The sequence below is a fragment of the Podarcis filfolensis genome (genome assembly GCF_964270895.1).
Source record: "Podarcis filfolensis genome assembly, chromosome: 6".
Taxonomy (NCBI): Eukaryota; Metazoa; Chordata; class Lepidosauria; order Squamata; family Lacertidae; genus Podarcis; species Podarcis filfolensis.
In genome coordinates, this window is record NC_139609.1 from 65,996,292 (window position 1) to 66,019,828 (window position 23,537).

Below are 23,537 nucleotides of genomic sequence, written 5' to 3' on the forward strand. Positions count from 1 at the left end.
CTGCTTGAAGGTCAAACTTGGGGCCTTCAAAATCTAGCTGGGTGCAAAAGAACAAGAATGCTATGTTAAATTCCAATAATTTCCTTCCAGTATTTAAACAGAGAAGGCCCTAATGCAGAAAAATCACACAAACAGCAAAGACATGGCTTGCATCTCAAGAAGTCCTCTCACCTGATCTTTCACACATTCCACGGTGGCTCTGCGGAAAGGTGTAATGTTACAAGCCATTGTTTGTCCATTCTGACCAAGGACACAAAGCTGGAACTTTACGGTTTCTCCTTTTTGCAGACAGTCCCCCTTGTTTGCCATACCAACAATTCCAAAAGGATAGACTTCACCTTTCATTTCTCCTGGAGAAGCAAGCATAACACAAAGACGTGTCATGGTTAAGAATTCTCAAGCAGCAGCTTCCATGTCATTTAGACATCACATTGTAACATGCAAGTCTCACTTCAACCAACTTTCCTAGAAAGATTCATTAGGGTACCAAACCAACTATGGAATTAGATCAACCAATACTGGAAAGGCACACTACTCACCATCTTCCATGACTTCAATCATTCCCTGGTATTCAGTCTGGGTGGGATCTACACTCCTGAGAGGACGAATTACTTTACCCGTGTAAACAGCTGGATCAGCCTCATCTGTGATGCCATTCACTATAAAACAAGGTCATCCGCATTACAAGTAGCAATCTTTCCCAGAGAACTTTATGGAGCTTAGCAGAGTCACCCTGTATCAAGTAAAACCTGTCCTACCATGGCTAAAGGTATGGAAATCTAGAAGTGGCAGGTTTGCAAAATGCAGGGGGGGGGGGATGGAATCTAGGTAGAAAGATAGCCCTTAATACTTTTTTCCTAATATTTGCTATCTGGAAACACAGTAGTACATCACTAGATGTCATGGGAAAGTCTCTGAGAATACTGAAAACAGCAATTCATCCACATGCTGTCAGTACTGGCTTTTCTTCATATGTTTGGGAAGGGCACAAAGTACACCTAACTATGCACTTCACGTTTTCCTTGTATATGGAACCTGAGGGAATCACATTCCAATGTGCAACTCCCCGCATACATTCTAAGATGTAACACTACATCTCTAGCACAGAAGTTTAAATAAGCTCACTGGGTAGCTACACTGTCAATTTTTCTACTGCACTGTTTCCCAATATTGAGTAGTGCAATTCTACAATTTGTGGCAATTATAGGGTAAAGTTTTTTAGTTCTGTATCCTTGCTATTCAGTTTCCAATACAGTGTTCCGAAATATTTTATATCAGAATCTGCAACCCATATGAAGAGAGTAAGGTTCCCACGCTTCGGTCAAAATACCATATAGGAATACAGAGCCAAACAACACTTTATAGCAAGAGTGAGGAACCTTTTGGGTTTCATGGGCTAGATCCTGATCAGGATTAGCCTCACAGACCAAATATGACAGGTGCGTGGAGCCAGCCATCTGCCAATCACACATCATTATGATATCATGATTGATTGATTTGTACTCCACACTTGACAAAATCCTTTGTGGGGTTCCCAAGCAAGAAGGCTACGCTTTAAAATGCAAGCTTTTTACTGTTTTCACAGTAGCAGCAGTAGAAGTTGCAGCAGTTGCTGTCAACTTATTTGTCCCCTTTGTCCTGCTTTTCATGTCATATATGTGTTAGTTTTATCTAATCCAAAACACGAATAGAACAGGTTTGTAATTAGCCTTGTTTCTAAGCAAGAATTGCCCTCAGGCAACCAAGACAGATCTAATTCTCACTTCTAGTTTTAGATAATAAACCATTACAGTGGAACAGTCCGAGGCTGGAATTAAGTTCCTGTTTTTCAAACCTGGGATAAATGCAACAAGCAGGCATCCACAAAATTGTCAGCACCAAGTACATACCATTTGATGACCAATATTTGGCTTTAAAAGAAATTTAAAAACAGCTTTACCTGCATGTGTCTTGTTCACTTTCTCTGCACTGACTTTGTTTCCTTTGCCTTTTGATAAGCTGTATTCAACCATATCGCCAAGTTCCAGGCTATCGATATCACCACAGAATTCACTGCAAACAATTATAAAGAAATCTTGAGTCTGCATAAATGTAACCAAGAATGCCATCCCAACAAATTTACATTTTTAGCAAACCAATACAAATGGGATGGCCTTGAGACTCTAATTTCTTTTCAAGCGTTCACAGTGCAGCAGGCTGCATATCATGTAGAAGACCTAATTTATTAACCAGAGGTCAAATGTTTACTTTATATAAGAGCCCTATGCAACACCCATAGCATGCCACTATCAATAACATTACAAATGGATCTTCCATGAGTATTTTTTACATCAGCCATTATTTGTGTAAATTAAAATAAGCTTATAAAATGTGAATATGCAGCATATATAAAGTGGGGATGTTTATGTCACTAGTATAGGAGCAAAAAACCTATGCCCTCAGCATATGCTGTACAACTCACATTAGCCTAACTAAGCACAATTACTAGTCAGAGACAATGGGAGTTGTAGTCCAGTTTAGAGAGCAATATATCAAAGCTACAGTGGTACCTCTAGTTACAAACCTAATTTGTTCTGGAGGTCCGTTCTTAACCTGAAACTATTCTTAACTAGAGGCGTGCTTTCACTAATGGGGCCTCTTGCAGCTGCTGCGCCGCCAGCACATGATTTCCATTCTCATCCTGGGGCAAAGTTCTCAACTCGAAGTAACTCTTCTAGGTTAGCAGAGTTTGTAACCTGAGGCATTTGTAACTCGAGGTACCACTGTATATCTATTTTGCTATTGCCAGTGACTGAAAGGTCTTTAACTTGTTACACACATACACTGGAATAATACTTTTGATAAGCTTTGTAAAGGTAAAGGACCTCTGGACAGTTAAGTCCAGTCAAAGGCGACTATGGGGTGTGGCGCTCATCTTGCATCATGCGGCCAGCATGACTAAACCGCTTCTGGCGCAGCGGAATACCAATGGGTGTGTCTGTTGCTGTATAGCAGGGGTGTCCAAACGGTGGATCGTGATCGACAGGTCAATCCCCGGATGATCATGGTCGATCGTGGGATCCTTATCGCTCGCATTTAGAATCATGTCTCCGTCCCCCTCCCCGCTTGGTCTTTCCCTGCACCGGGTTTAGTGTGTGTTCTTCTGTTAACGGCTGTGTTGTTGGTGAGCGATTCATTTTAATTATCCACACTCAACAACTCTGAACTCCCCGCTCAAGGGCAGATCACTGCCAGTTTATTTTTCTAGGAGTAGATCGCTGTTTCTTGGGAGTTGGACGTCCCTGCTGTACAGCGTGAGCCAGACAGAAACTTGCAGGGAACCCAGGCCTGAGATTCTCCATCCCTGCTACATAGAGCACTCATGTTTCAGTTTTTTTAGGATTATAGGAAGATTTTTTCACATTAAGGTTAATATGCAGTCTGCGCGGAGCAGACAAAGCATGCTATTTGACCCTGCAAACCAACCAACTCAGTATTAACCATCTGTTCCACAGCAGGATGCACAGGGACTCTTGCTTGCTACTGTGTGCAAAGATCTGGGGATGCAGACACTAATCCAGCACTGGCATTATACAAGTGGAACAAAGCTTCTGCCACATCATCCTAAACCTGTTTGGGGAGCAGTAGTTACAGTCACAAATCCAATTATGAGTCTTCTGCTAGCAGGCATTCAACTCAACCAATTGTTATGGCTGGTGAAGGAAGACTCCACCTGTCTCAGAATTCTGTGCCCTCACTGGAAATTTTCATCCTCCTTCCAGATGTTATATGTACACCAAAGGAGGTTCCCACTTTTCAGAACCACTGGAGCACACTTAAATGAGATGGTAACGGTTTCCATATGGGGACTGCAGCACATGACATCATGATGCAAGAGCTGACCACATGGACCCCCTTCCAATATACAGAGCACCTCCACATTACTGTTAGTAGTCTCAAGGAACAGTCAGTGGTGATGTGGAGACTCCTGTGTGCTGCTGTATGGACCATGTAGAAGCTGCTTCATCCGGCCTGTACCATACCTGATTTAATGTGCAACAAACTCTTAGACTAATCAACTTGCCTGTAATGGAAGAAAATCTCCTTATCGTGATTGGCTGTTTCAATAAATCCAAAGTTATCCTTTAGAGTTGCCACATATCCTAAAAGCCTTTTTGAACTGTAGTTTCTACCAAGCATTCTTACAGATGTAGCTGTTTGCAACCCAGTTCTCTTCACTTCACAGACTGTAAACTCAACCTATTTGGGAAAAGATATCAGACAAAATAAAATGCCTTCTAGAAGCATTGGGAAGATCACATGCACTTCTGGAAGTAATCTAATGGAACATTTTGCTTTTTCCCAGAAGTGAAAACAACTTATGGTAGTATTAGCTCTCTTTTGAAAATCCCCTCACTGAGGCTATTCAATTCTCAAGGGTTGAAAGTCAGTACTCTCTTATTATGCCATTTAAAGTTGAACGTCAGCAGTCTCATTTGTAGCCAAACAAGAGAAGGGATTCACATACTAATTCACAACAGTCTTTTATAGTGACACCATTGTTTTTTGTGGAGATCTTATTTTTTAAAAAATATATTACACAAAAGCAGCCTTAAACAAATCTTAACCCAGGGACACAAGATGTTGGTGTAAGGTTCATAGCCTGAATGGTTCTCAACTTCTGAAGAGAGGCCACAACTATGCACCAGTTCTCAGTATACTCTAATAATATTAAGGAGGTAATGAGGTAATAATTACAAATCAACACAGATAGTGAAAACTGAAAAACCAAGAAGGATCTCTAGAAGTATTTTACACAATCATGGGCATTCTTACATTTTTAAAAACAGTATGCATATTACCTTATCTCCTATCTGAGGAGAAGTAGATCCTTCCACATCCTTAGCCTGATAGGGAATGGTCAGCTTCTCCCCACAATCATCATAAGCAATTATTCCCTCTTCAGCTTCCTAAAAGTGGGGCGAGGGGGGAAGGAAATAAAATACAAAAGGATCAAAACTGAAGAATTTAACTTTTTCCAATAGACCACAGCCTGACAGTCAATACAAATGTGAACTGGTAGTGTGAACATAGGTATTCAGTGGCAGAAAATATACTAAGTTTTGTAATCATGAAATTCACTAGTTTTGACACAGATGTATTTATACAGGGAAACACCTCATTTTTTAAAATGATGTATAACCAATCACTGTTGGAACTTCAAGAAAGCCTATCCTATCTTTTTCTACTTGGGATTATACAGGAAAGTAGTATCAATTAGGTAACTCATGACCAGTTTCTGAAATATATAATACCTAGTTTCCACTGAACAGAGATATTGCTAGCATTAGTGTAATCAGGATTTGATTTAAGGCCCTAAACTATTTTAGCAATGAGGAAGGTTAATGCAACAGGTATGTTTCCACTAGATACTTTGTATAAGAATAAGTTCATAGGAGAGATGCTCCTAGGATTCAGCACCTATGTTTATTTCTACAACCAAAAACAATCTACATTATGCTTATAGAAAACTCAAACCTTGCAACCGCACTAAGTAAATCAAGTTTAGACACACTTGCAAGACCAGCTTTTGTACTTCCATTATCTTGTTAGAATATGTGTGTTTATCCATCTCAAAGGACACATGAAATATAAAAGTACGGAAACTGTTATCTTCAGCCAGAGAATGTTTATAAATATATTCCTTGTCTAATCTTTATAGAAGTTTTCAGTTATTATTTTACAGAGAAACAGAAGAAAAACCTCAGGCAGTATTACCTTCTCTTTGCCTTTATTTGGACTAGTGGATTTGGCAGAAGTGGCTTCCTTTTCTATAGTGCCCACAAAACGATTATCTGACTGGGTGTGGAATGAAACAGTGCCTTTTGGAAGTTTCTTAATCCTTATAGCATGATTTCTTTGAGCAGACAGCATATCCTGGAAGAGGAAGGTTATGAAATTGATAAATTGATAAAAAGTGACTGAATTCTGCAGCTGATGCTGTATTGTTTTATTTTATTTTATTTGGCTGTTTTCATTATTAGTTTTATCTCTGCTTTAATTAGTACCGTAAGCAATCTTGAGATCTTATTAGATGAAAGATAATAATGAAGCATAGTAAGTCAGCAAATATAAATAAATGACCTGAAGCAACATGAAGTTGGTAAACTTAAATTGCACAAAATTGTACTTACAGGAACCACAGTAAATTCTACTTCATCTGAAATGTGGAGCTGGTTGCCATCTAGAATTTCACTGAAGTGAAAGAACATGCGGGCATCTCTGTCAACACATTTAATGAAACCAAAGCCATCCCTCATTGCGGCAATCACACCCTGTGGATGCAACACATAGGTCAGTAACTATAGCTGATGAAGAATCCTTAGAGCAGGGACTCCCAAACTTGGGTCTCCAGCTGTTTTCAGACTATAACTCCCATCATCCCTAGGCTAGCAGGACCAGTGGTCAGGGATGATAGGAACTGTAGTCCAAACACAGCTGGAGACCCAAGTTTGGGAAACCCTGCCTTAGAGGATATCTGTCAGGTACAACAGAATACCATCTAGTCCACAATGCTCTAGGCCAGGGGTCAGCAACCTTTTTCAGCCGTGGGCTGGTCCACTGTCCCTCAGACCATGTGGGGGGCCAGACTAACTATCTATCTATCTATCTCTATCTATCTAATCTATCTATCTATAGGGGGGGGGGGGGAATGAACGAATTCATATGCCCCACAAATAGCCCAGAGATGCATTTTAAATAAAAGGACACATACTACTCATGTAAAAACACGCTGATTCCTGGACCATCCGCGGGCTGGATTGAGAAGGTGATTGAGCTGCATCCGGCCCCTGGGCCTTAGGTTGCCTACCCCCACTCTAGGCATTCTCTCCGTGACTTAAAAAACAGTCATCAGCCTAATAAGTCAATGAGAGAACTCAAGCCACATGTGAACCAAGCGAAAAATAAATGTTATAAAATAATGACACGTCTATGGCAGTAATTGTGCCCAACACTCCCCCGCCCCGCCAGAAAAACCCTACAATGGAAGAGCATAAAAAGCTTATTGATTCAGATAAATGGTAGTTTTTAGGAAAACTCTAAGACAAATCCAGAGCAAGCAGACAATATCTCAGTGAACTGTTTCCTTCTCACAAAGCTTTTTCTTCCTTTTCTCACTCTAATTCCTCAGAGTGGAAAAAACTGTGAGGCATTATTCACTGAAAATAACTGTATTCTCAGATGGAGGATTCAAAACATTGTGCAACTAGCTGTACAACTCCCAACATGGCTCTGAACTTGCAAGCCTTTGAGGTTAAGCTCAAATTGCTCTCTGAATTTTAACATCAGTTTTTAAGATGCAAAACTTTCTGAAAACTGAGATAAAGTGGAAAGAGGCAACAGAAGGATTTCAATGCAATTCCTGCTACACATTTCCTTTAAAATGGGATTTGTAAATCAGAAAATTTTCTATTTTACAAATGCAAGTTTCATGTACTCCCTTCTCCATGGGAGCAATTCAGCACTGGAATGCCCTCCCATTGTCATGCTTATTATTATATTTCTTGGTCACTTATCTAAAAAATAAATGACTTCCATTTCCTCTCCACCACCAGGACCCCACCCCCCAAATCTGCTCCAGAGGGTTTCCCAACCACCCAGAGGTTGGGGATCTGAGGGTGCACAAGGGCAGGAGGGGACAGCAGAGAATGAGGATGTTCTATTGTGCACATAGAAATGTATTTATAGTATGTATATAGACATATAGAACTAAAGTTAGAATTCTGTAAAACTGCAGCTCGCCGCATCTTCTATCAAAGGCTTCCTTGGAAAATAATTCCTCACGTAGCCAGGAGAAATGCAACATGCTGAAGATTCAGACAACTTCTCAGGACTATTTCAGTGTTCATTGCTACATAAATCTAGCATCATTCTACAGTACCAGCAATGCTAAATGAGGCAACAGTAATTATATCCTATTTCTCTGTGTAGAACACTTACATCCGAGTAGATCTCTATAGAATTGTGCTGTAATTCTCACTGAGTTCAATGGAACATACTCCTATGAAAGTAGACATGGCATGCATTTTAATTACTTACCATTTCTCTAGCCTCATTAGTGAGTTGGAAAGTATTGGGAAGAACTTCAATATTAGTGGCTCGTTCCAATTTGTCACGCCGATCTGTTGAAATGTTGAATCTAACGTGGTCACCTTCCAACAGCGTCACCTTTGATTTTGTATCTTTGTCTCCAAATGGAAGTTCTTTAGGAATCACAAAGTCTACTTTTATACGCCCAGGTAATGGGTCATTCTGATCAGAGTACAAAAGAAAGGCCATATTAGAGCTTTCCAGGATTTTACAGTTTTAAAACATCAACTGAGAGCTGAACAAGTTCCATCTTCCATTGTAGCACCCAAGGATGCCTCTTTCATTAATGATTTACCCAATTTGTTTCCCGTTACTGAATTTGCTCAGTGTCACAGACTATCAAAGTACTTTAAGACAAACATTTACAAATAAATTTCTGTACACAATAATGTAAGACATTTCCTACCTGATTTTTGTTGGGTACTTTTGGAATTACTTTGGTTACTGTTCCCTCAAAGTGTTCAATGCTGATATCTTCAAAAATAACAGTTCCTTGAGGCAAAAGTCTTACATCAGTTGCAACTTCTTTACCCTATAAGCAGAAAATTAAACCAAATAGTCAACTGGTTAAGTAGTTACAAGGACCAACAATAGGTCACACAACATACAAATCTAATGGAGATATCTAAGGAAGTTCCTGCAATGTCATGCATTTACAATTTAAGTTGGAGTTAAGAAATTTGGTCTTACATTTCTGTCTTTGATTGTGAACTCCACATCATCACCAGGCTGTAAGGCTTCTAGGTCACCTTTAAATTCGCTATAGTGAAAGAATATCTCCTTTACAACATCACCTCTTTCAATGAATCCAAAGGCTTCCTAAGAAGAAAATAGGATCGTTAAGCAAAGAGATGCTATCTTGATCTATATCCACCTAGCTGGAATAAAACGTATTTTTTTTGGTGACTAATAGTCATTAGAAAGATCTACAGCTAAAAATGTGCATATATAAAAACTTTTTAAAGGAGGAATGAGTGAATTATATAAAGCCCAATCTAATGCCTGCTATCTCAGATGCTCTCTCAGATGCAAGATCTAATGTTCAATGAGACTTCCTCCCAAGCAACCTTACATGGAAGTTCTGTCTCAAAAGTACTAGAATAAGTCTATACACCTTCTCCTCCACACCTACGTGGTTCCATAACTGTACAAGTAAATTTCAGAAAGTAGTTAAGTGTTAATTTACCTTCATGGCACAAACTACTCCTTGACACCGAGCCTGTTTCTTTTTCAAAAGCATAATGTTACGAGCACTTACAGCACCAGTACTATGGGAAAAAGTAGATGAAGGTCACATAAGGAAAATATAATTCAATGACTTATCACAATACAGCCAACTACAGAATGATTCTTAAATTCTATGAGTGACTCCAGTTGTGTTTATCTGGGGTTGCCATATTTCAAGAAGTAAAAATTCGGACACCAAAAATTGTTGTTTTTAGGGCTATCGCCTGATAGCTCCGCCGCTGCCACCAAGCCCAGGTTGCCTGAGCACATACATGCACACACACACACACAAAATTAAACCCCAAATCCAGGACATCTGCTTTAAAATGTAAATTTCCCCTCAAAAAGGACATGTCCAGGAATTCCCAGACATATTGAAACCCTAGTTTATCCCACCAGAGCAGATTGGGGTGGGGGGACTAGGAGGGATGAGTTACATGAGTTGGTGGAATACTGGGTCACCTTATATGTTTAATGTGCTAAATTCTATTCTACAAACTGGAAAGACATAAATCTTCTTTCGTTATGACCAGGAGATTTTAAGATGAAAACATCACACTGCTACAATCTCTTTACTTGAAGTACACATTCACATTTAGGTCTAAAAAAAAAAAAAAAAAAGGCAAGTTTCCTATTAGATAGCTGTACTGCAGATTATCCATTTGTCTGTGAAAGAAAAAGCCAAACTGACTAGCAATTTTAATAACCACTCAAAAACAAAGCTTCTTCAGAAACTTGATCTGAATGGCCTTTGCAAAGTTTGCTAAGTATACTTCAACTCAAGTAGTAACACTAGTTTCTGGAGAACTTTACTACCTTAGAGCCAACATGGATTCAGTCATTACAATGTATCTACTTACTGTTTATTTGTATCAATAATGAAGTTAATTTTATCTCCGGTTTCCAGCTGTACATTTCCTTCAACATCTTCTGGGGTGTAAGTTAAGTAGAACACTTCCTGTGAATTAAAATTTGATATCATTAATATTTTGCTATGAGTAGAGAAATTTATAAAGTCCTGGTTAGTTTAAACTTCTGAGTTTCAGAACTTGGGAAGTGTGCAGAATATCTGATGTTTTATTAGCATTTTATGAAACTAAAAAATAGTCACAGTGAAGACATTAGTAAACAGTTAACTTTTCTGCTTCATTTTAACTAGCCATATAATTCTAGACTGAAGTTGTGAAAATATTTCAGAATTACAGTCAAAACATGAAGTCAGATGTTTTCTATTTCAATAAATAAGTTTTTAGCAATTTAAATTTTAACTTTTTAAAGCAAGTACAGTTTTTTCACTGTCTACTCTGGCAAGTATTTTAGTTTAAATCATATTGGAGGATCAGTCAAAAAGTTTAAGTAAATACATAAGTTTTACCCCATTACGTTCGTAGCATACACTCCCTGTTGGACTCTGACCCGGGGCAGCTGGAGACTTACTCTCTAAGTTGTGAGGAACAGCACACACAACCTACCAGTCAAAAAAAAATCCATTGCTAATTATTTCCAGAGGCAGCATTATGCATCAGACTGTTAGTTTTCTATAATACACTTGGGGATGCACTTTACAGGTAACCCACAACAGTATGCCATGCTGCAAAGCTTATATCTTACAGTACTTTTGTTAACTGTAAGAATTGTTCTTGGTTAGGTAAAACCCCAATTTTTACGCGCTTGCCAAAACAAGTGGAAAAAATTAAATTTGAGAAAAATATTTCTATGCAACCAAGGAGAGGCATGCTACACTCAACTCTGCCCTTGTTTGTCTGACCACAGCAGATGCAAATCGCATGCATGGAAAAAGCTTATCATAGCCACTAACTTGTCCATTTATTCGCTCTTCAGGTAATGTTTCTGTTTTAATCTTCACCAGTTTAATAGCAATCGGTTTTCCAGTTCGCCGGTCAGAAGATACTTCAAATTCAACATCATCTGTAAAGCAATTGAAATTTTATCAATGACACAGGACCGGTCTAGTAACACTTAACAGGAATAATTCACAAGCACAGCTTTACCTTTCCTCAGGCAATCCTGTCTCCAATACTACACAGCCTCAAAAGTAGTCTTAAATTTGCATGCAAATTTAAGACGGCTTTTGAGGCTGTGTAGTATTGGAGACGGGGAGGATTGCCTGAGGATAGAACTCTCGAAAACTACAAAAAAGCCCAATGAGTTGCTTGCATGTAAATGGTTCCCCTGGATCTCAGTCAGTGGCATTTATCTTGCACATGCATGCTAAGATCAAAATAACAATTTAAAACATGACTGCATTCTCCTCGGTCAGTCAATCTGGCTCATGAACTCAGAGTGGGCAAAATGAGAGGCTCTTTCTGTACAGCATTCACAGCCCATTCTTCTAGTCCACTGGTTTCACAACTTTATGATACCGGAGGTATTTTCCACCACGTTTCTTCATCTACCAAAACAACTCTAAGTGTTATAAAAGGCTAAAGCAAATTCTAGGGTCCCCAAAGGCATCTAGGTGGCCACTGTCAGAGGAGAAGAAGAATTTATTAAATATGCCTTTGGTCTGATCCAGCAGGGCTCTTGTATTTTTAGGGCCATAATTACCTTGTGAGGGCACACAGATTGGGCCTCACTGTTGCTCTACCTTAAGGATACTGAATCTCTGCCCCTCTCTTATGTTGGATATCAACTCCCATCAGCCCCAGCCAGCTTGGCCAATGGTAATGGGTTCTGCGAATTGTAGCTCAGTCAGACCTTGAGCGCCACAGGTGTTCCAGCCCTGCCAGAGAGAAACTGAGTGCATTCTAGAACACACACAACTGCCTCCTGTAGCTGCACAGTGCAATGGAAAATTTATTTATTTTACATAATTTGTATCACCCTCTTCCTTTCTGAGATCAGAGCAGTGTGCACTAAAAACCAATAGAAAACAGTAAAACTCACAGCAGCCCAAGCAAGAGCACAAATGTCTGATAAAACTTTTCTATTTAAACTATCCTCCTAAAGACAGGCAGTTAAGTGTTGCCTGAGAGACAGAATTTTAGAGGTGGTGGTCATCCCAGAAATGGCCCTCAAGGACTATCACTTTTTGAAATTGTTGAAGGGTCAGTGAGAAGGGCCTCTGTGAACAACCTCAGTTCTTGGGCAGGATTATACAGAAGATAGTGGCCTTTATTATAGCCTGGCTCCAAACCATTTAGGGCTTTAGAAGTTAAAAACAGCACTTAACTGTACACAGGAAATAAATAGTCTGGCCATGTAGTTAGTAAATAAGGGGATTAACATGAGCCCTACATCCCACCCTGATAGCAGTCTGTAGTGGTGAGCAAACTTATCAGCCATTCTACTGAAGAACAAGGAAGAGCTTCCCAGAACACAGTTTGGGAAACCAGTTTCTACGATACTCTACTCAATGTATCTTCATCATAGAAGCATCCATATACAGCGGAACCTCGGGTTAAGTACTTCATTCGTTCAGGAGGTCCGTACTTAACCTGAAACTGTTCTTAACCTGAAGCACCACTTTAGCTAATGGGGCCTCCTGCTGCCGCCACACCACCGGAGCACAATTTCTGTTCTCATCCTGAAGCAAAGTTCTTAACCTGAAGCACTATTTCTGGGTTAGCGGAGTCTGTAACCTGAAGCGTATGTAACCTGAAGCGTATGTAACCCAAAGCACCACTGTAGTTAAGCCTATCTATCTATCTATCATTTATTTATGACATTGCTATATTACTTATTTGCATTTCTAAGCAGTGTACATAAAAACAATCCACAGAAAATGGGAAACTAAAACAAAAAATTATCATAAATTGAAACACAAGGCCTCACTTTGGCTCTCTCAACTAATGGTTGGTTTAACTACTATTGACTAGGCAGGCACATCTCTAGTGTTAAGAGGTGCTAATCCTCATCACACATGTAAAGAGCCTCAGTTATGAACCCAGAGAATTCCACCAGATGAATTACCTCCCACTTTAAGCTCCTGTAGGTTGCCATTATACTGTGAACAGTGGAAGAACAGTCTAGCTTGCCGTTCTGAACACTGAATGAATCCATAGGAGGTCAGCAGTTTTTCAATAACCCCAGTTTCACGCAGTCCTGCAGAAGTACCATTGGGGTACCCGTTGTGTCCATTGTTATGGAGAAGGTTTGGATCAAAGCTCATCTGAAAGCAAAAGATAACTTGTGAAATCCTCCAAAAGCAATTCCCATCACCTTTCATACTTAAGGGAACACAGAACACATATTGTGCATTAAAGAGCATCAGATAAGCAAGCAAGTTTCTGGCAGCTAAGGCACAGCTTGTGTACACTATTTGTCTAGCTGAGATTCATCAGTAACTAAACCACATTTACCTTGTGGGATTTATCTATATGCGGTTAATATAGCATTATATTTTCCCATTATATACAGAATAAAGTTAATACTTTATTCAAAATTAGTCATTAGTATAAACTTGCCTTTGCCAAAGAAGGCTACCAAGAAAGCAAAAACAAAAGCTTGCTAATCTCAAGGCAATTTCCATTAGCACCTACTCTACCCTTGTTGAACTGGAGGCCTAATATCTTATGAACTTTCATAATTGTTTGCTGTACTCATTCAGCTTAAATGCTCCTTCTCTATCCATAAATACATTGGTTAATGCCAGAAAACAGAGAAAACTGCCCTACTGAATTCTCATTAATCTTCTAGAAACATAGATATAAATATACTTTAAAAACAATTTTGCTATCTTAAGTTAAATCAAACCAAATCCAGAGATAAGTTAGTATTAGGGTATCATTTAACTTTTGCTGTTAGAAGAATCAGTGAACATATCATGCAAGTCAAAGGGCTCAAGGCAAGAAATTGCCAAAATCATGCATTTTGAGACCATATATTTTACAGATATGTTGCAGTTTCCTGTGTATCTGTTTAAGAAAGCAAACCTAAAATTCCTGCAACTCCAAGGAGCCATTAAGTGCACAAAAGTTTCAAGTGTAAGAAGCTCTAAACACAATAGTCCAACAGCACAGTTATAACCAAACAGATCCTTACTCATTATGCTGGTAATAATGCCATTTGCTGTCATCATTATTAATCAGAGTTGACCTACCCACCAAGGACAATGCCAGATTCTAAGCCCACATATAGCTTTTGGAGATGCATGTGGGCAATCCTCCTATGGACAATTACTTAGGAGCAAGGTCCACTGAACTCAGTGGGATTTCTGAGTATAGGATTGGGCTGAAAGAGACTTTGGTTTTTTGTCAACTAGTACAGGCACTAAGATAACATTATGAAATACAGAATAGTGGTCATTTCTCTTGTACACATGCCAACCAAAAAGCACTAAGATATACTGCAACTCATTTTTTGGCAACATAAGATGCAACAACTCCCTACTTAGAAATTAATGCATCTGGAGAAGGTGCTTGCTATAAACTGTTTCCTATTACAAGTGTATCAAGTGGAATTTATATTATCTATGCCATCATTCTTTCGAAGATTTAGGAAAATAAATCTAAGTGGGCAAGATACATTCAATCAACTTATCAGAAAGAATAAAATGAAGTTGCAACACATACACACACATGACCAAGCTTTCATTAAGTTTCTGAAACAGATACAGGAAAGCACCTTTTAAGAACCCAGCAAGATTTCCAGCTGGTTCAAGTGGAATTTTATCCTTTAACCTGTTGAGGAGATTTAATATCAGTGAAGTTAGAAGTGAGAACATATACAGAGATGAGTTAACTGCAAAGGATCCCCATGCTAAGATTCCATGTCTGTCAAGTTGCCCTGACTTACAGATCTCTGATAAAGAGGGGTCCTCTTCTGTTTTTTAGACCCGGATGAAGTAGAAGATGAAGAGAAAGGTAAAGGATGAGAAGGAGGGGGAGCTGCAGGAGGGGGGAGAGGATCTGATGACACAGTATAATGGTTCTCCATCTCATACAGCTGTGATAACATAGTACACAGTATAACTAGTCAATAGTTAGCACATCTTTAAACACATCCAAGTAATTATCAAATTCCATTTCTCAAGAGAGCTGGAAGTCGAAAGCAATCAATCCAAATTTCTTTTTTAAAAATAGGATTACAGTATAAATAGTATTAGCAAGCACTATTTCTAGGTCAATTCCTCTCCAACAATGTTCTGATTTGCTCATACTACCAGAACTCTGACCAGCTCTTACACGAAAGTACTCACAAGGGAGAAGTGTCATTTGAAATAACTGAGTAATGGATTGAGCTAAGAGTTGGAACATGTTGCATGTTCTTGCACTGCAGCAAACAGTATGTCCAGATAGAATTATAATAGCATTTTATATTTTCCCATTTGAAAGGGATAGCAGAAGAACTGGCACTATTAATGAGACACAGAAAAACTGCTTGTTACATAGGTTCTAGAGTACATTCACACAGTAACAATTCAAAAACTGGAATTTTACACAGATAACGCTATGTTATCTGTGTTCATTAACCCTAAGGGTTCAGGCGAAGTCTTTCTTTCCTTCTCATGATTTGGAGAAGAGAGACTAGTACCTGAACTTCAAGTAATGAGCACTTCAAAACTGGTCATTAACTAAATTTAGGACACCAGGAACATTGGCAGCAAGATAACAGCTGGTCTCAGTTCTCCTCAACCTTTATTTAATAAATTTAAGCAAACATCAACTGTATTGCACAGAGATGAACTGAAGTGAAATTGCTCCAGCAACAATTTACGGCCTCTATACTACAGAGCATGTTGCACCAGTATTGTATTCATGAACAGTTGCTGGTTTACTGTTTACTATGTCAAATCCATAATGCAGGAAAGAAATTCCTACACTGATGTACAGTAGCAGTCATTTTCAGGGTTTTTAGGGCAATGAACAAGAGATTTTAGAAGCTTTTTTTCCTGGATTATTTTCTTATTTTAAGAATATTATTTGCCTTATAAAGTATCAGAATATTAGTCCATCTAGTTCAGTGCTACTGATCAGCAGCTGCTGAATGTTATTTAAAACAAGGTCTTACTCAGCCCTGTTGAAAGGGCTTTTTAACTGAAACTGCCAGAGATTGAGCCTGGGACCTTGTATATGGGAAAGTATGTGCTCTAGCACTGTGCTATGGCCCTTTTCTGGGCTGCACTTATAATTCCATTTCAGCAGCCCTCAATTATTTTGAAATACGATCTTGAGGCTTGAGAATTTTGCCTAATTATGCTTTATGGCATCACAACTACTTTTCCATTTCATTATTGAGTAATAAACAAGTCTTTAGAGGATTGAAGAGAGCCCCTTCCCCAGCATATAACTATGCTAGACATGAGAACAAACACATTGTCTCTCAAGGACATAAACTTTTAAACTTAGTAGTTCGCTGCCAATCTTACAGGCTTTTGGGGAGAACCCCTGAACAATTTCCATGCTAGTAAAGGCTGAGGAAGGACATGTTTCAACTAGCTAGCTATCAACCGTATTCCAGATAGACGTGGAGTTGTCACAGACAAAATTTGGCAGATGCATACTCTGCTCATTTTCAAAAAGGCTCAAAATTTGAATCGGCTGCCTTTGGCCATTTGAAGGAAGCTTTGGATCTCTCTGTTTTGGGGTTTTCCAGAGTAATAACAAAAGAAACCCAAAATTATCTGAGTATTAGGGTAGTTTTGATTTTAAACAGCTGGAGAGGTAACCAATTGCCCTGAAACAGGAACTAGGCCTGGTACAATGACCAATGAAAAGAATGGTTGGGAATGAGGGGTGAGTGTGAAATGATTTTCAAACTGAAACTGTCAAATTAAGAGTGTTTTAGCCTGCTCACTGCACTTTGGCAGGGTTATAGGATGCTTTGTTTAATAAGAGGTTCCAAAATGAGCAGACGTTTCTGCTAGTAATCTGCAAACTGGCCACATTTTTTTTTTTTTTTTGCTCAAAGGAGGTTGTTGCATCACACCATCTGAGCTAGCTTGGCTTTACCCTTAAGAATATTGCTAGTATGGCAAAAGAACTTACTGATTGGCCATAAGGTGATAAATTCAGTCCGACTGGAGATGCATTGCCCAGGTTGGCACTAACGTATGCAGTAGGGGGAGAAGACGGCATGGAAAATTCAACAAATTCTTTCCAGGTGCTTGCCATATTTTTACGCCTGTTTCAACTTAATTTTATAATGCTGCATATAACAAAATCAAACAAGACAACCTTGTCAATGTATATCTGCCACTTATCCAGTGTCATAAAAAGCTGCCATTCTGGCAGCCTCCTAACATATTAAGACAAGAAGGGATTGATGTGCTAGTTAAGGAAGCATTTAATAGCTTTATTTTACCTCAAGAGGGGTTCTGAAATGGAGAGCAGAAGGTGGATGCTAACTGAACTCATGGTTACTATTAATTCAGCTGTCCTTATAGCAGACAATTAACATTTAAACCTATCAGCTTATGAAATGGAGACTCACTGACCGATACTAGTAATTGGGAGAAGGATATGGAGAAAGTTTGAGATCCAGACTTATAGCATTAGAGTAAACTGATTTCAAAAGGGAGAAACTGGAAAATAGTAGCAGAAAGCTTAATGAAATAGCTACAATGATAAGATTGCATTCCACAGTTAGCTCAGCAAATATAACCAAATGGCAATACTGATGAACTCGAATCATTTAAAAACATAAGCACCACAGCCAGATGTTAGCTCTGCTTTTGATATTCTGACCAAATGAAGGCAGTCAGGATTTAAATAAAAGCATTATTTAAACTCATGTCGAACAGTAGTGTTAATTCCAGTATCTATTACTGTTTTAACGAGTACATGCACCAACCTCGCAGTGATATTCTAATATTGCACTTTCAGTAGTATTCGCGAATTCTTCGTTTCAGCACACGTTTCAAAGTTTGAAGATTGCTATTGTTAAAAAAAAGAGATAGCAAGAGACAAGTGATCTATCAAGCTAATAAGGAATAACTGGTGCTGCACTGGGCAGTTTCAGCACAGCACTGAAGAAAACAAAGACTACTAGCAGCGTTGGGACGTGCTCTTTTGAAGCTGTTGAGTAGGCACAAACTTCTTGTTTCAGATCAAGTGTTGTGTCTTCAGTGTAAATTTTACTCTTCTTTGGTCTTGTTTTGTTGTTACGATGTGATGTGTTCCTTTCCTGATCTGAACTTGAAGCAGCAGTTTCAGGTGGTAAATTCTGTTCTGTTACACTTCATACTGGAGAGAAAACAAATAAGAAGTCTATTATGCCACAACTTTTAGACATTTTGGACACTTAACAGATGTGATCCCATCCTTCTGAGCAGATCTTTCTCACAACTCCAATGTTTTACTAATGCTTGAAAAAAGCTTCTACCTTTTTACTAAGCTCAAATCTTAAATTGCACTGAACATAACATCTGGTTAGAATCTCAGAAATTACTAGTAAATTCTAATGCTTATATACTGATCAGGCCTTCTTAACCAGTTTCAATACGTTTATAAGCATGTATTTGAGTCATGAACATTTTCACAACTAGAATATAAACTCCTGTTGCTTCAGGAACAGAGATCAGAGACGAACACAAATCACCACAGATATGCAAAAGCAAATGTGAAATGTCTATTTCTTTCCAAAATGAACTTTTACTTGCTTTCTAGGAAAGCAGTATGGTAATCTTAAAATGTTGATATTATCATGCTCTAACATAACAGTACAATAATTTGTAATATTTAAAGCTATTATATAATATCAACAACAAGCATAACTACGCAGGTAGCACAACAAAAATTTGCTGTAAGCTGCTTGTCCAAACCAATCCCTGCAGTTTATCTGGGCCAATACCAAAGAACACTGCTAAAAGATTTAAGAGTTGAAACATGCAAGTATATTTTTGTTTTGTTTTTCATCCTGAGCCTGACAGTTATAGCAGAAGACAAATGCAAAAGTTACATTTTAAGTTGTGTATTGAATTTGTTTCCAAACCCAATGCACTAGGAAGAAACAGTACATTCACACACACACACACACACACACACACACACGCACACTTGCCTGGGTGCTAAGAATCTCAAGTGAACACCTTCTCTCGGTTCCATCAACATGGTTGGTGGAGACACAAGAGAGCCTTTTCTGAGCCTGCTCCCATATTATGGGATTCCCACCCAAGAGAAGTTAGACTGGCTTCCTCTTCCGCTGGCAGGCGGAAACAGGACTTTGAAAACTAAGGTGCAGCCAATACTGACCACTGGGCCACTGCCATGGCAAACTGTATTTTACTGCTGGTTTTAATTAGTTTTTTTAAAAAACCAAACCAAACCACACAATTTTTAATTGGTTTTTAAACAAATACAATAACCATTAAACACTTATCCAGCAGTACATCTATTAGTGTTTGTTTCATTCATTGTCTTCATTGTCTCTAGGCATATGTTTTGGTGTATTTTAATTATGGTTTTTAACTAGCTTTTATTACTTTGTCTTTTATAATACACTAATAATAAATAATCAACAGTATCTATGTAACGTATTTTCTCATTAATGAAGGGGCTACATATTTCTTTTCCTATATGATAGAGTCAGGATGATGCAGTAACGGATAGATAAATCTGACCCTAGTGCTAATTTTTTTCAGCATCCAAACTTCACTGGACATGGAATGCAGAATGATGCTGTGCAACAGCTGAGCCAGTTAACATAAAGGGAAGGATAGTGAAAAAGGATTGTGATCTTGAGAGGGGAATGAGCAGGAAGAGCTAAACATGAGTAAATCGTTTTTTGTTTTTTTTAAAAAAAACCCACATCTTTGTTTTTATACTTCTGTAGTCTTTCCTAACCCACAATGTTTTGGGGAAAGACAACATATTACGGAGGAAAGACAACATCTCTTGAATAGTAAGTGTTTCCATATATTATTGCTGGTGTACAGTTAGAGTTAAAAACAGTCCAAGAAACTTAGTAAGACAAAAAAGGAACATCCCAAATCTCTCCTAGCCAATCAAAGTAGGAAGGTCAGCATGCAGGATAAGAAAATTGAACATTTTTGTAAGAACAGAACCAGGTTAGCTTAGCTGGTGTAATCTAGAATGCTGTTATGCTGTACTACTAAGCACCTCCTTGAAATTAAATTTGACTAAAACAAAGTTGTTACTTCAACATAAGCATGCTTAAGAGTGCCTATTCCACTGAATGTAGTCTTAATTCCTATGCATATTTTACACAGAACTCCCAAGCTCAGAGGGGCTTGCTTCTAAATCAGTTGAAACCTAACTACTCCCTGTACTTGGTGGCAAAATATGTTGATCCTCCCATGTTGTGAAGCATTGGACTGTAGTTCAGTGAAATCAGTAGTGTGTATGTCTGTGCTTTAAATTCTTTACTTTTCAGCTCAGCTGCTATAAATACACCTCCCAATGGCAAACACCCAGTGCAGCTGCCAAGCCTCCAATGCAGCAGACTCTGGGATAACACATAAATCCACAAAGGATTAGCTCAAGTTAGGCACAGTAAAAAGCAAGTTCAATTGTATTCCCCCCTTATGACTTAAGTGATCTTTGTGGGGTTTTTTTGTACTTTGTTGACACGAGTCAAGTTTTCTGTACATTGTCTACACAGCTGATGTAAGCTGTGGCAGCCATATTTAGATTGCAACACTAACAAGGCATTGCTACATGTTTCCAGAGACATCTACCAAAGAGTTTTGTCTTTGAAAACAGTGTTTGGTATCAGCTAAATAGAATATTGGTAATCAAGATCAGAAGAATCCACATGCAATTAAGAGATAGCAGTAATTAAAAGAAATTATACAGGAGGCTGAATGCAATCCTAAACATAATTTTTCAGTGCAAATCCTATTGAACAGACATGTATGGGTTTGAGCTGTAACCATGCATATATACTTAGGATAAAGGACCACCAAATTCAGTGGGTTTACTCCCAAGAGTGTGTATATATATGCACACACACAGGAGTGCACTGCAATTCAATATCGCTTTTATTAAATCAGTATTGTTATATAGCCCTTTTCCACTGAGTAAATCAGCAAATAGTCATCGTTTGGAGACAAAGTCACCAGCAAATCAAAGGCATCAATAGAATTAAGAAGGCTTTATTCTTAAATGGGGCTTACGGATCATACTGCACCCATATTTAATGCTTATAACCTAAAGGGCGAATATGCTGGTTAGGCAGTATGTATTAATAATTGAAGAAAGCCTCAAAATATTGCTCTGAGATATGAATGCACGATTGCAATGCCTTTATAGTTTTATATTGCAGCAAATGAATTGAATTGCCTAGTTGTAGGGTTAGCACTCAAAACGGACTTCTGACGACCGCAGAGCGGTGCCAGACAATCGTCTGTTTCCTCAGCTTCGCCCACAGGAGCGAAAGGAGCTACGGGTGGCCATTCCACCCTGTGCCGCAGCATCACATTAAAGAAAGCCACAGCACATGGCACTGAGGCAGCAAGATGGTGGCTCCTACTACTGAGGGGCGATCTAACGCTTGCGGGGCGGGGGTCCGCATCCGAAAAGGAAAGGATGCGGAAACCCAAAGCCCCAGCCCTGCTGCGCCTGGGGGCGAGCCAAGGCCGGAATCCAGCCCTGGGCGCCCCTCCGGCCGGTTACACCGACGGGCACGTTCTTCCCCTCAGGCGCCTGGGGCGTGTCCACTATCTGCCCCTCTCTCGAGGCTGGGGCGCGGTGGGGGTAAAGCGAGGGAGAGAAGGAAAATGGCGACCGCTCCCCCTCACACAAAGGAAGATTGACCTCCTCTTCCCCTCCCCGCACCCGCACGCTGCATGCCGGGAGAGGTAGTTCCCGTCTCCCACTCCGCTCCGCCGAAGACGAGGTGCCAGGACTCCACCCCCCAGAAGGCCCAGTGGCCGCGCAGCTTACAGGCGCCGCGCCGGGAGTTGGAGTGCTTTCCATCGCCGCGGCCGCCCAGAGCACCGCGCCCCTAAACTCCAAGCCCCAGCGGCCCCTGCGAACGAAGGCCAGTCGCGCGGTGCACATTGGGAGCCGTAGTGATGTCGGGGTTCGGGCCCACCAGTCCGCTCCCTTTCCCTCCCTCTCTTTAGGGCCCTGCCTGGAGACAAACGGAAGCTGGGGAGAGAAGAGAGCGAGGGAGCCCGCTCGGCCCAGCAGGGTTCCCTTTCTCTCGCTTCTCCCTCCCTTCCCGCCCCCCCCCCGCCTCTTTGCGCCCGTCTGTCAAACGAGCAGGGCGCACGGCGGGTGGGGGAGGGGTTCCCCCCGCGCTAGACCGTTGGTCCCTGGGACAGAGTGACAGGCGACATTCCAAGCCCCCTCGGCTCTCCCTGCCCGCCACCGTCAAGGTCGCGCCGAGCGGGCAGAGGAGGCTGCCGGCCTCCCGGCAGGGACAACCCCACTTACCCCAACAGCTCAGCGCCCCCGCTCCAGCGCCGCCATGAGCAGCACGGCACAGCACGTAGGAATAAATCCCGGCTTCTCGCGAGACTCGAGGGCAGAGAGGAGGGCGGTTCCGCGCGTGCGCAGCAAGGCCGGGCGGGGGGGTGGAAGCGGGAGCTCAGGCTCTAAGGGAGGCTTCGGGATAAGTAGCCGCTCAAAAGCGCATGCGCGCCTTTGCTCTCTGTTTACTTATTGGCCGCCTTTCAGGGCAGCTGCTGCTTAAAGGGGCGCCGTGCGGTATTGAGATGCACGAATTGCATCTTTATTGCAAAATGTGAAAAGATGGGTGAAATGTGTAACAAAGGTCATGAAAACCATGAGCCCGGCAAACGGAAGGCATCTAATCAAACCAGCAGAATGACACAATAACATTGCAAACCCTCCGCTGAAGGATGTGAACTGTCCAGCTGTTTTGCAGCAGGGACGGAAAACCTGTGACCCTCCAGATGTTGCTCGACTGGACTCCCAATTGTCACCATCCCTCACGCAAGAGCCGGTTGGATCAGGCCAGCAGCCCGTCTAGCCCAGCAACCTGTTCCAATATTGGCCAACCAGATGCCTATGGCTATTAGCCCCTGTGCTAGGATGCCCAATGTCTGTAGGCATATGGTTGGCTGCTAGCACCACCTACCCCACCCCACCCCACCGCATAATTTCACATGCCTGCAATGCAGGCAGTTTCCAGGCCACAGTCTACGACTACTACTATTTATTTTCTTGCATGCCTCTTGTACTTCTAAGCAGCTGCACAACAGACAGGAGATTCAGCAGGGGAAGCTATACCCATCTCCATGCAGGAATAAGCTTCACCTGTTAACCATCTTGTCCTTTCCCTCAGCCAGC

At 40.4% G+C, this 23,537-nt stretch overlaps 1 protein-coding gene across 21 annotated transcripts in view; it reads right to left on the minus strand.

Annotated features, from left to right (window-relative positions):
* Positions 1–22,858, minus strand: part of CSDE1 (cold shock domain containing E1) — a 28,519-nt gene extending 5,661 nt beyond the window's left edge. The window contains exons 1-19 of one of the 21 annotated variants that reach the window (XM_083617364.1): positions 22,659–22,858; positions 18,112–18,503; positions 17,307–17,466; positions 15,115–15,264; positions 13,291–13,489; positions 11,177–11,286; positions 10,733–10,825; positions 10,218–10,315; positions 9,317–9,398; positions 8,821–8,949; positions 8,537–8,662; positions 8,080–8,292; positions 6,174–6,314; positions 5,758–5,916; positions 4,842–4,949; positions 4,064–4,239; positions 1,940–2,052; positions 540–659; positions 172–350 (exon numbers count right to left, since the gene is read on the minus strand). In XM_083617364.1, coding sequence (XP_083473490.1) covers positions 172–350; positions 540–659; positions 1,940–2,052; positions 4,064–4,239; positions 4,842–4,949; positions 5,758–5,916; positions 6,174–6,314; positions 8,080–8,292; positions 8,537–8,662; positions 8,821–8,949; positions 9,317–9,398; positions 10,218–10,315; positions 10,733–10,825; positions 11,177–11,286; positions 13,291–13,489; positions 15,115–15,264; positions 17,307–17,432 — 2,322 coding nt within the window. In that variant the 5' untranslated portion in view covers positions 17,433–17,466; positions 18,112–18,503; positions 22,659–22,858. Of the gene's footprint in view, positions 1–171; positions 351–539; positions 660–1,939; positions 2,053–4,063; positions 4,240–4,841; positions 4,950–5,757; positions 5,917–6,173; positions 6,315–8,079; positions 8,293–8,536; positions 8,663–8,820; positions 8,950–9,316; positions 9,399–10,217; positions 10,316–10,732; positions 10,826–11,176; positions 11,287–13,290; positions 13,490–15,114; positions 15,265–17,306; positions 17,467–18,111; positions 18,504–22,163; positions 22,421–22,658 lie in introns of those variants that run through there. The other 20 variants (XM_083617379.1, XM_083617368.1, XM_083617375.1 and 17 more) reach the window with 20 other exon arrangements.
* Positions 22,859–23,537: the final 679 nt, after the last annotated feature.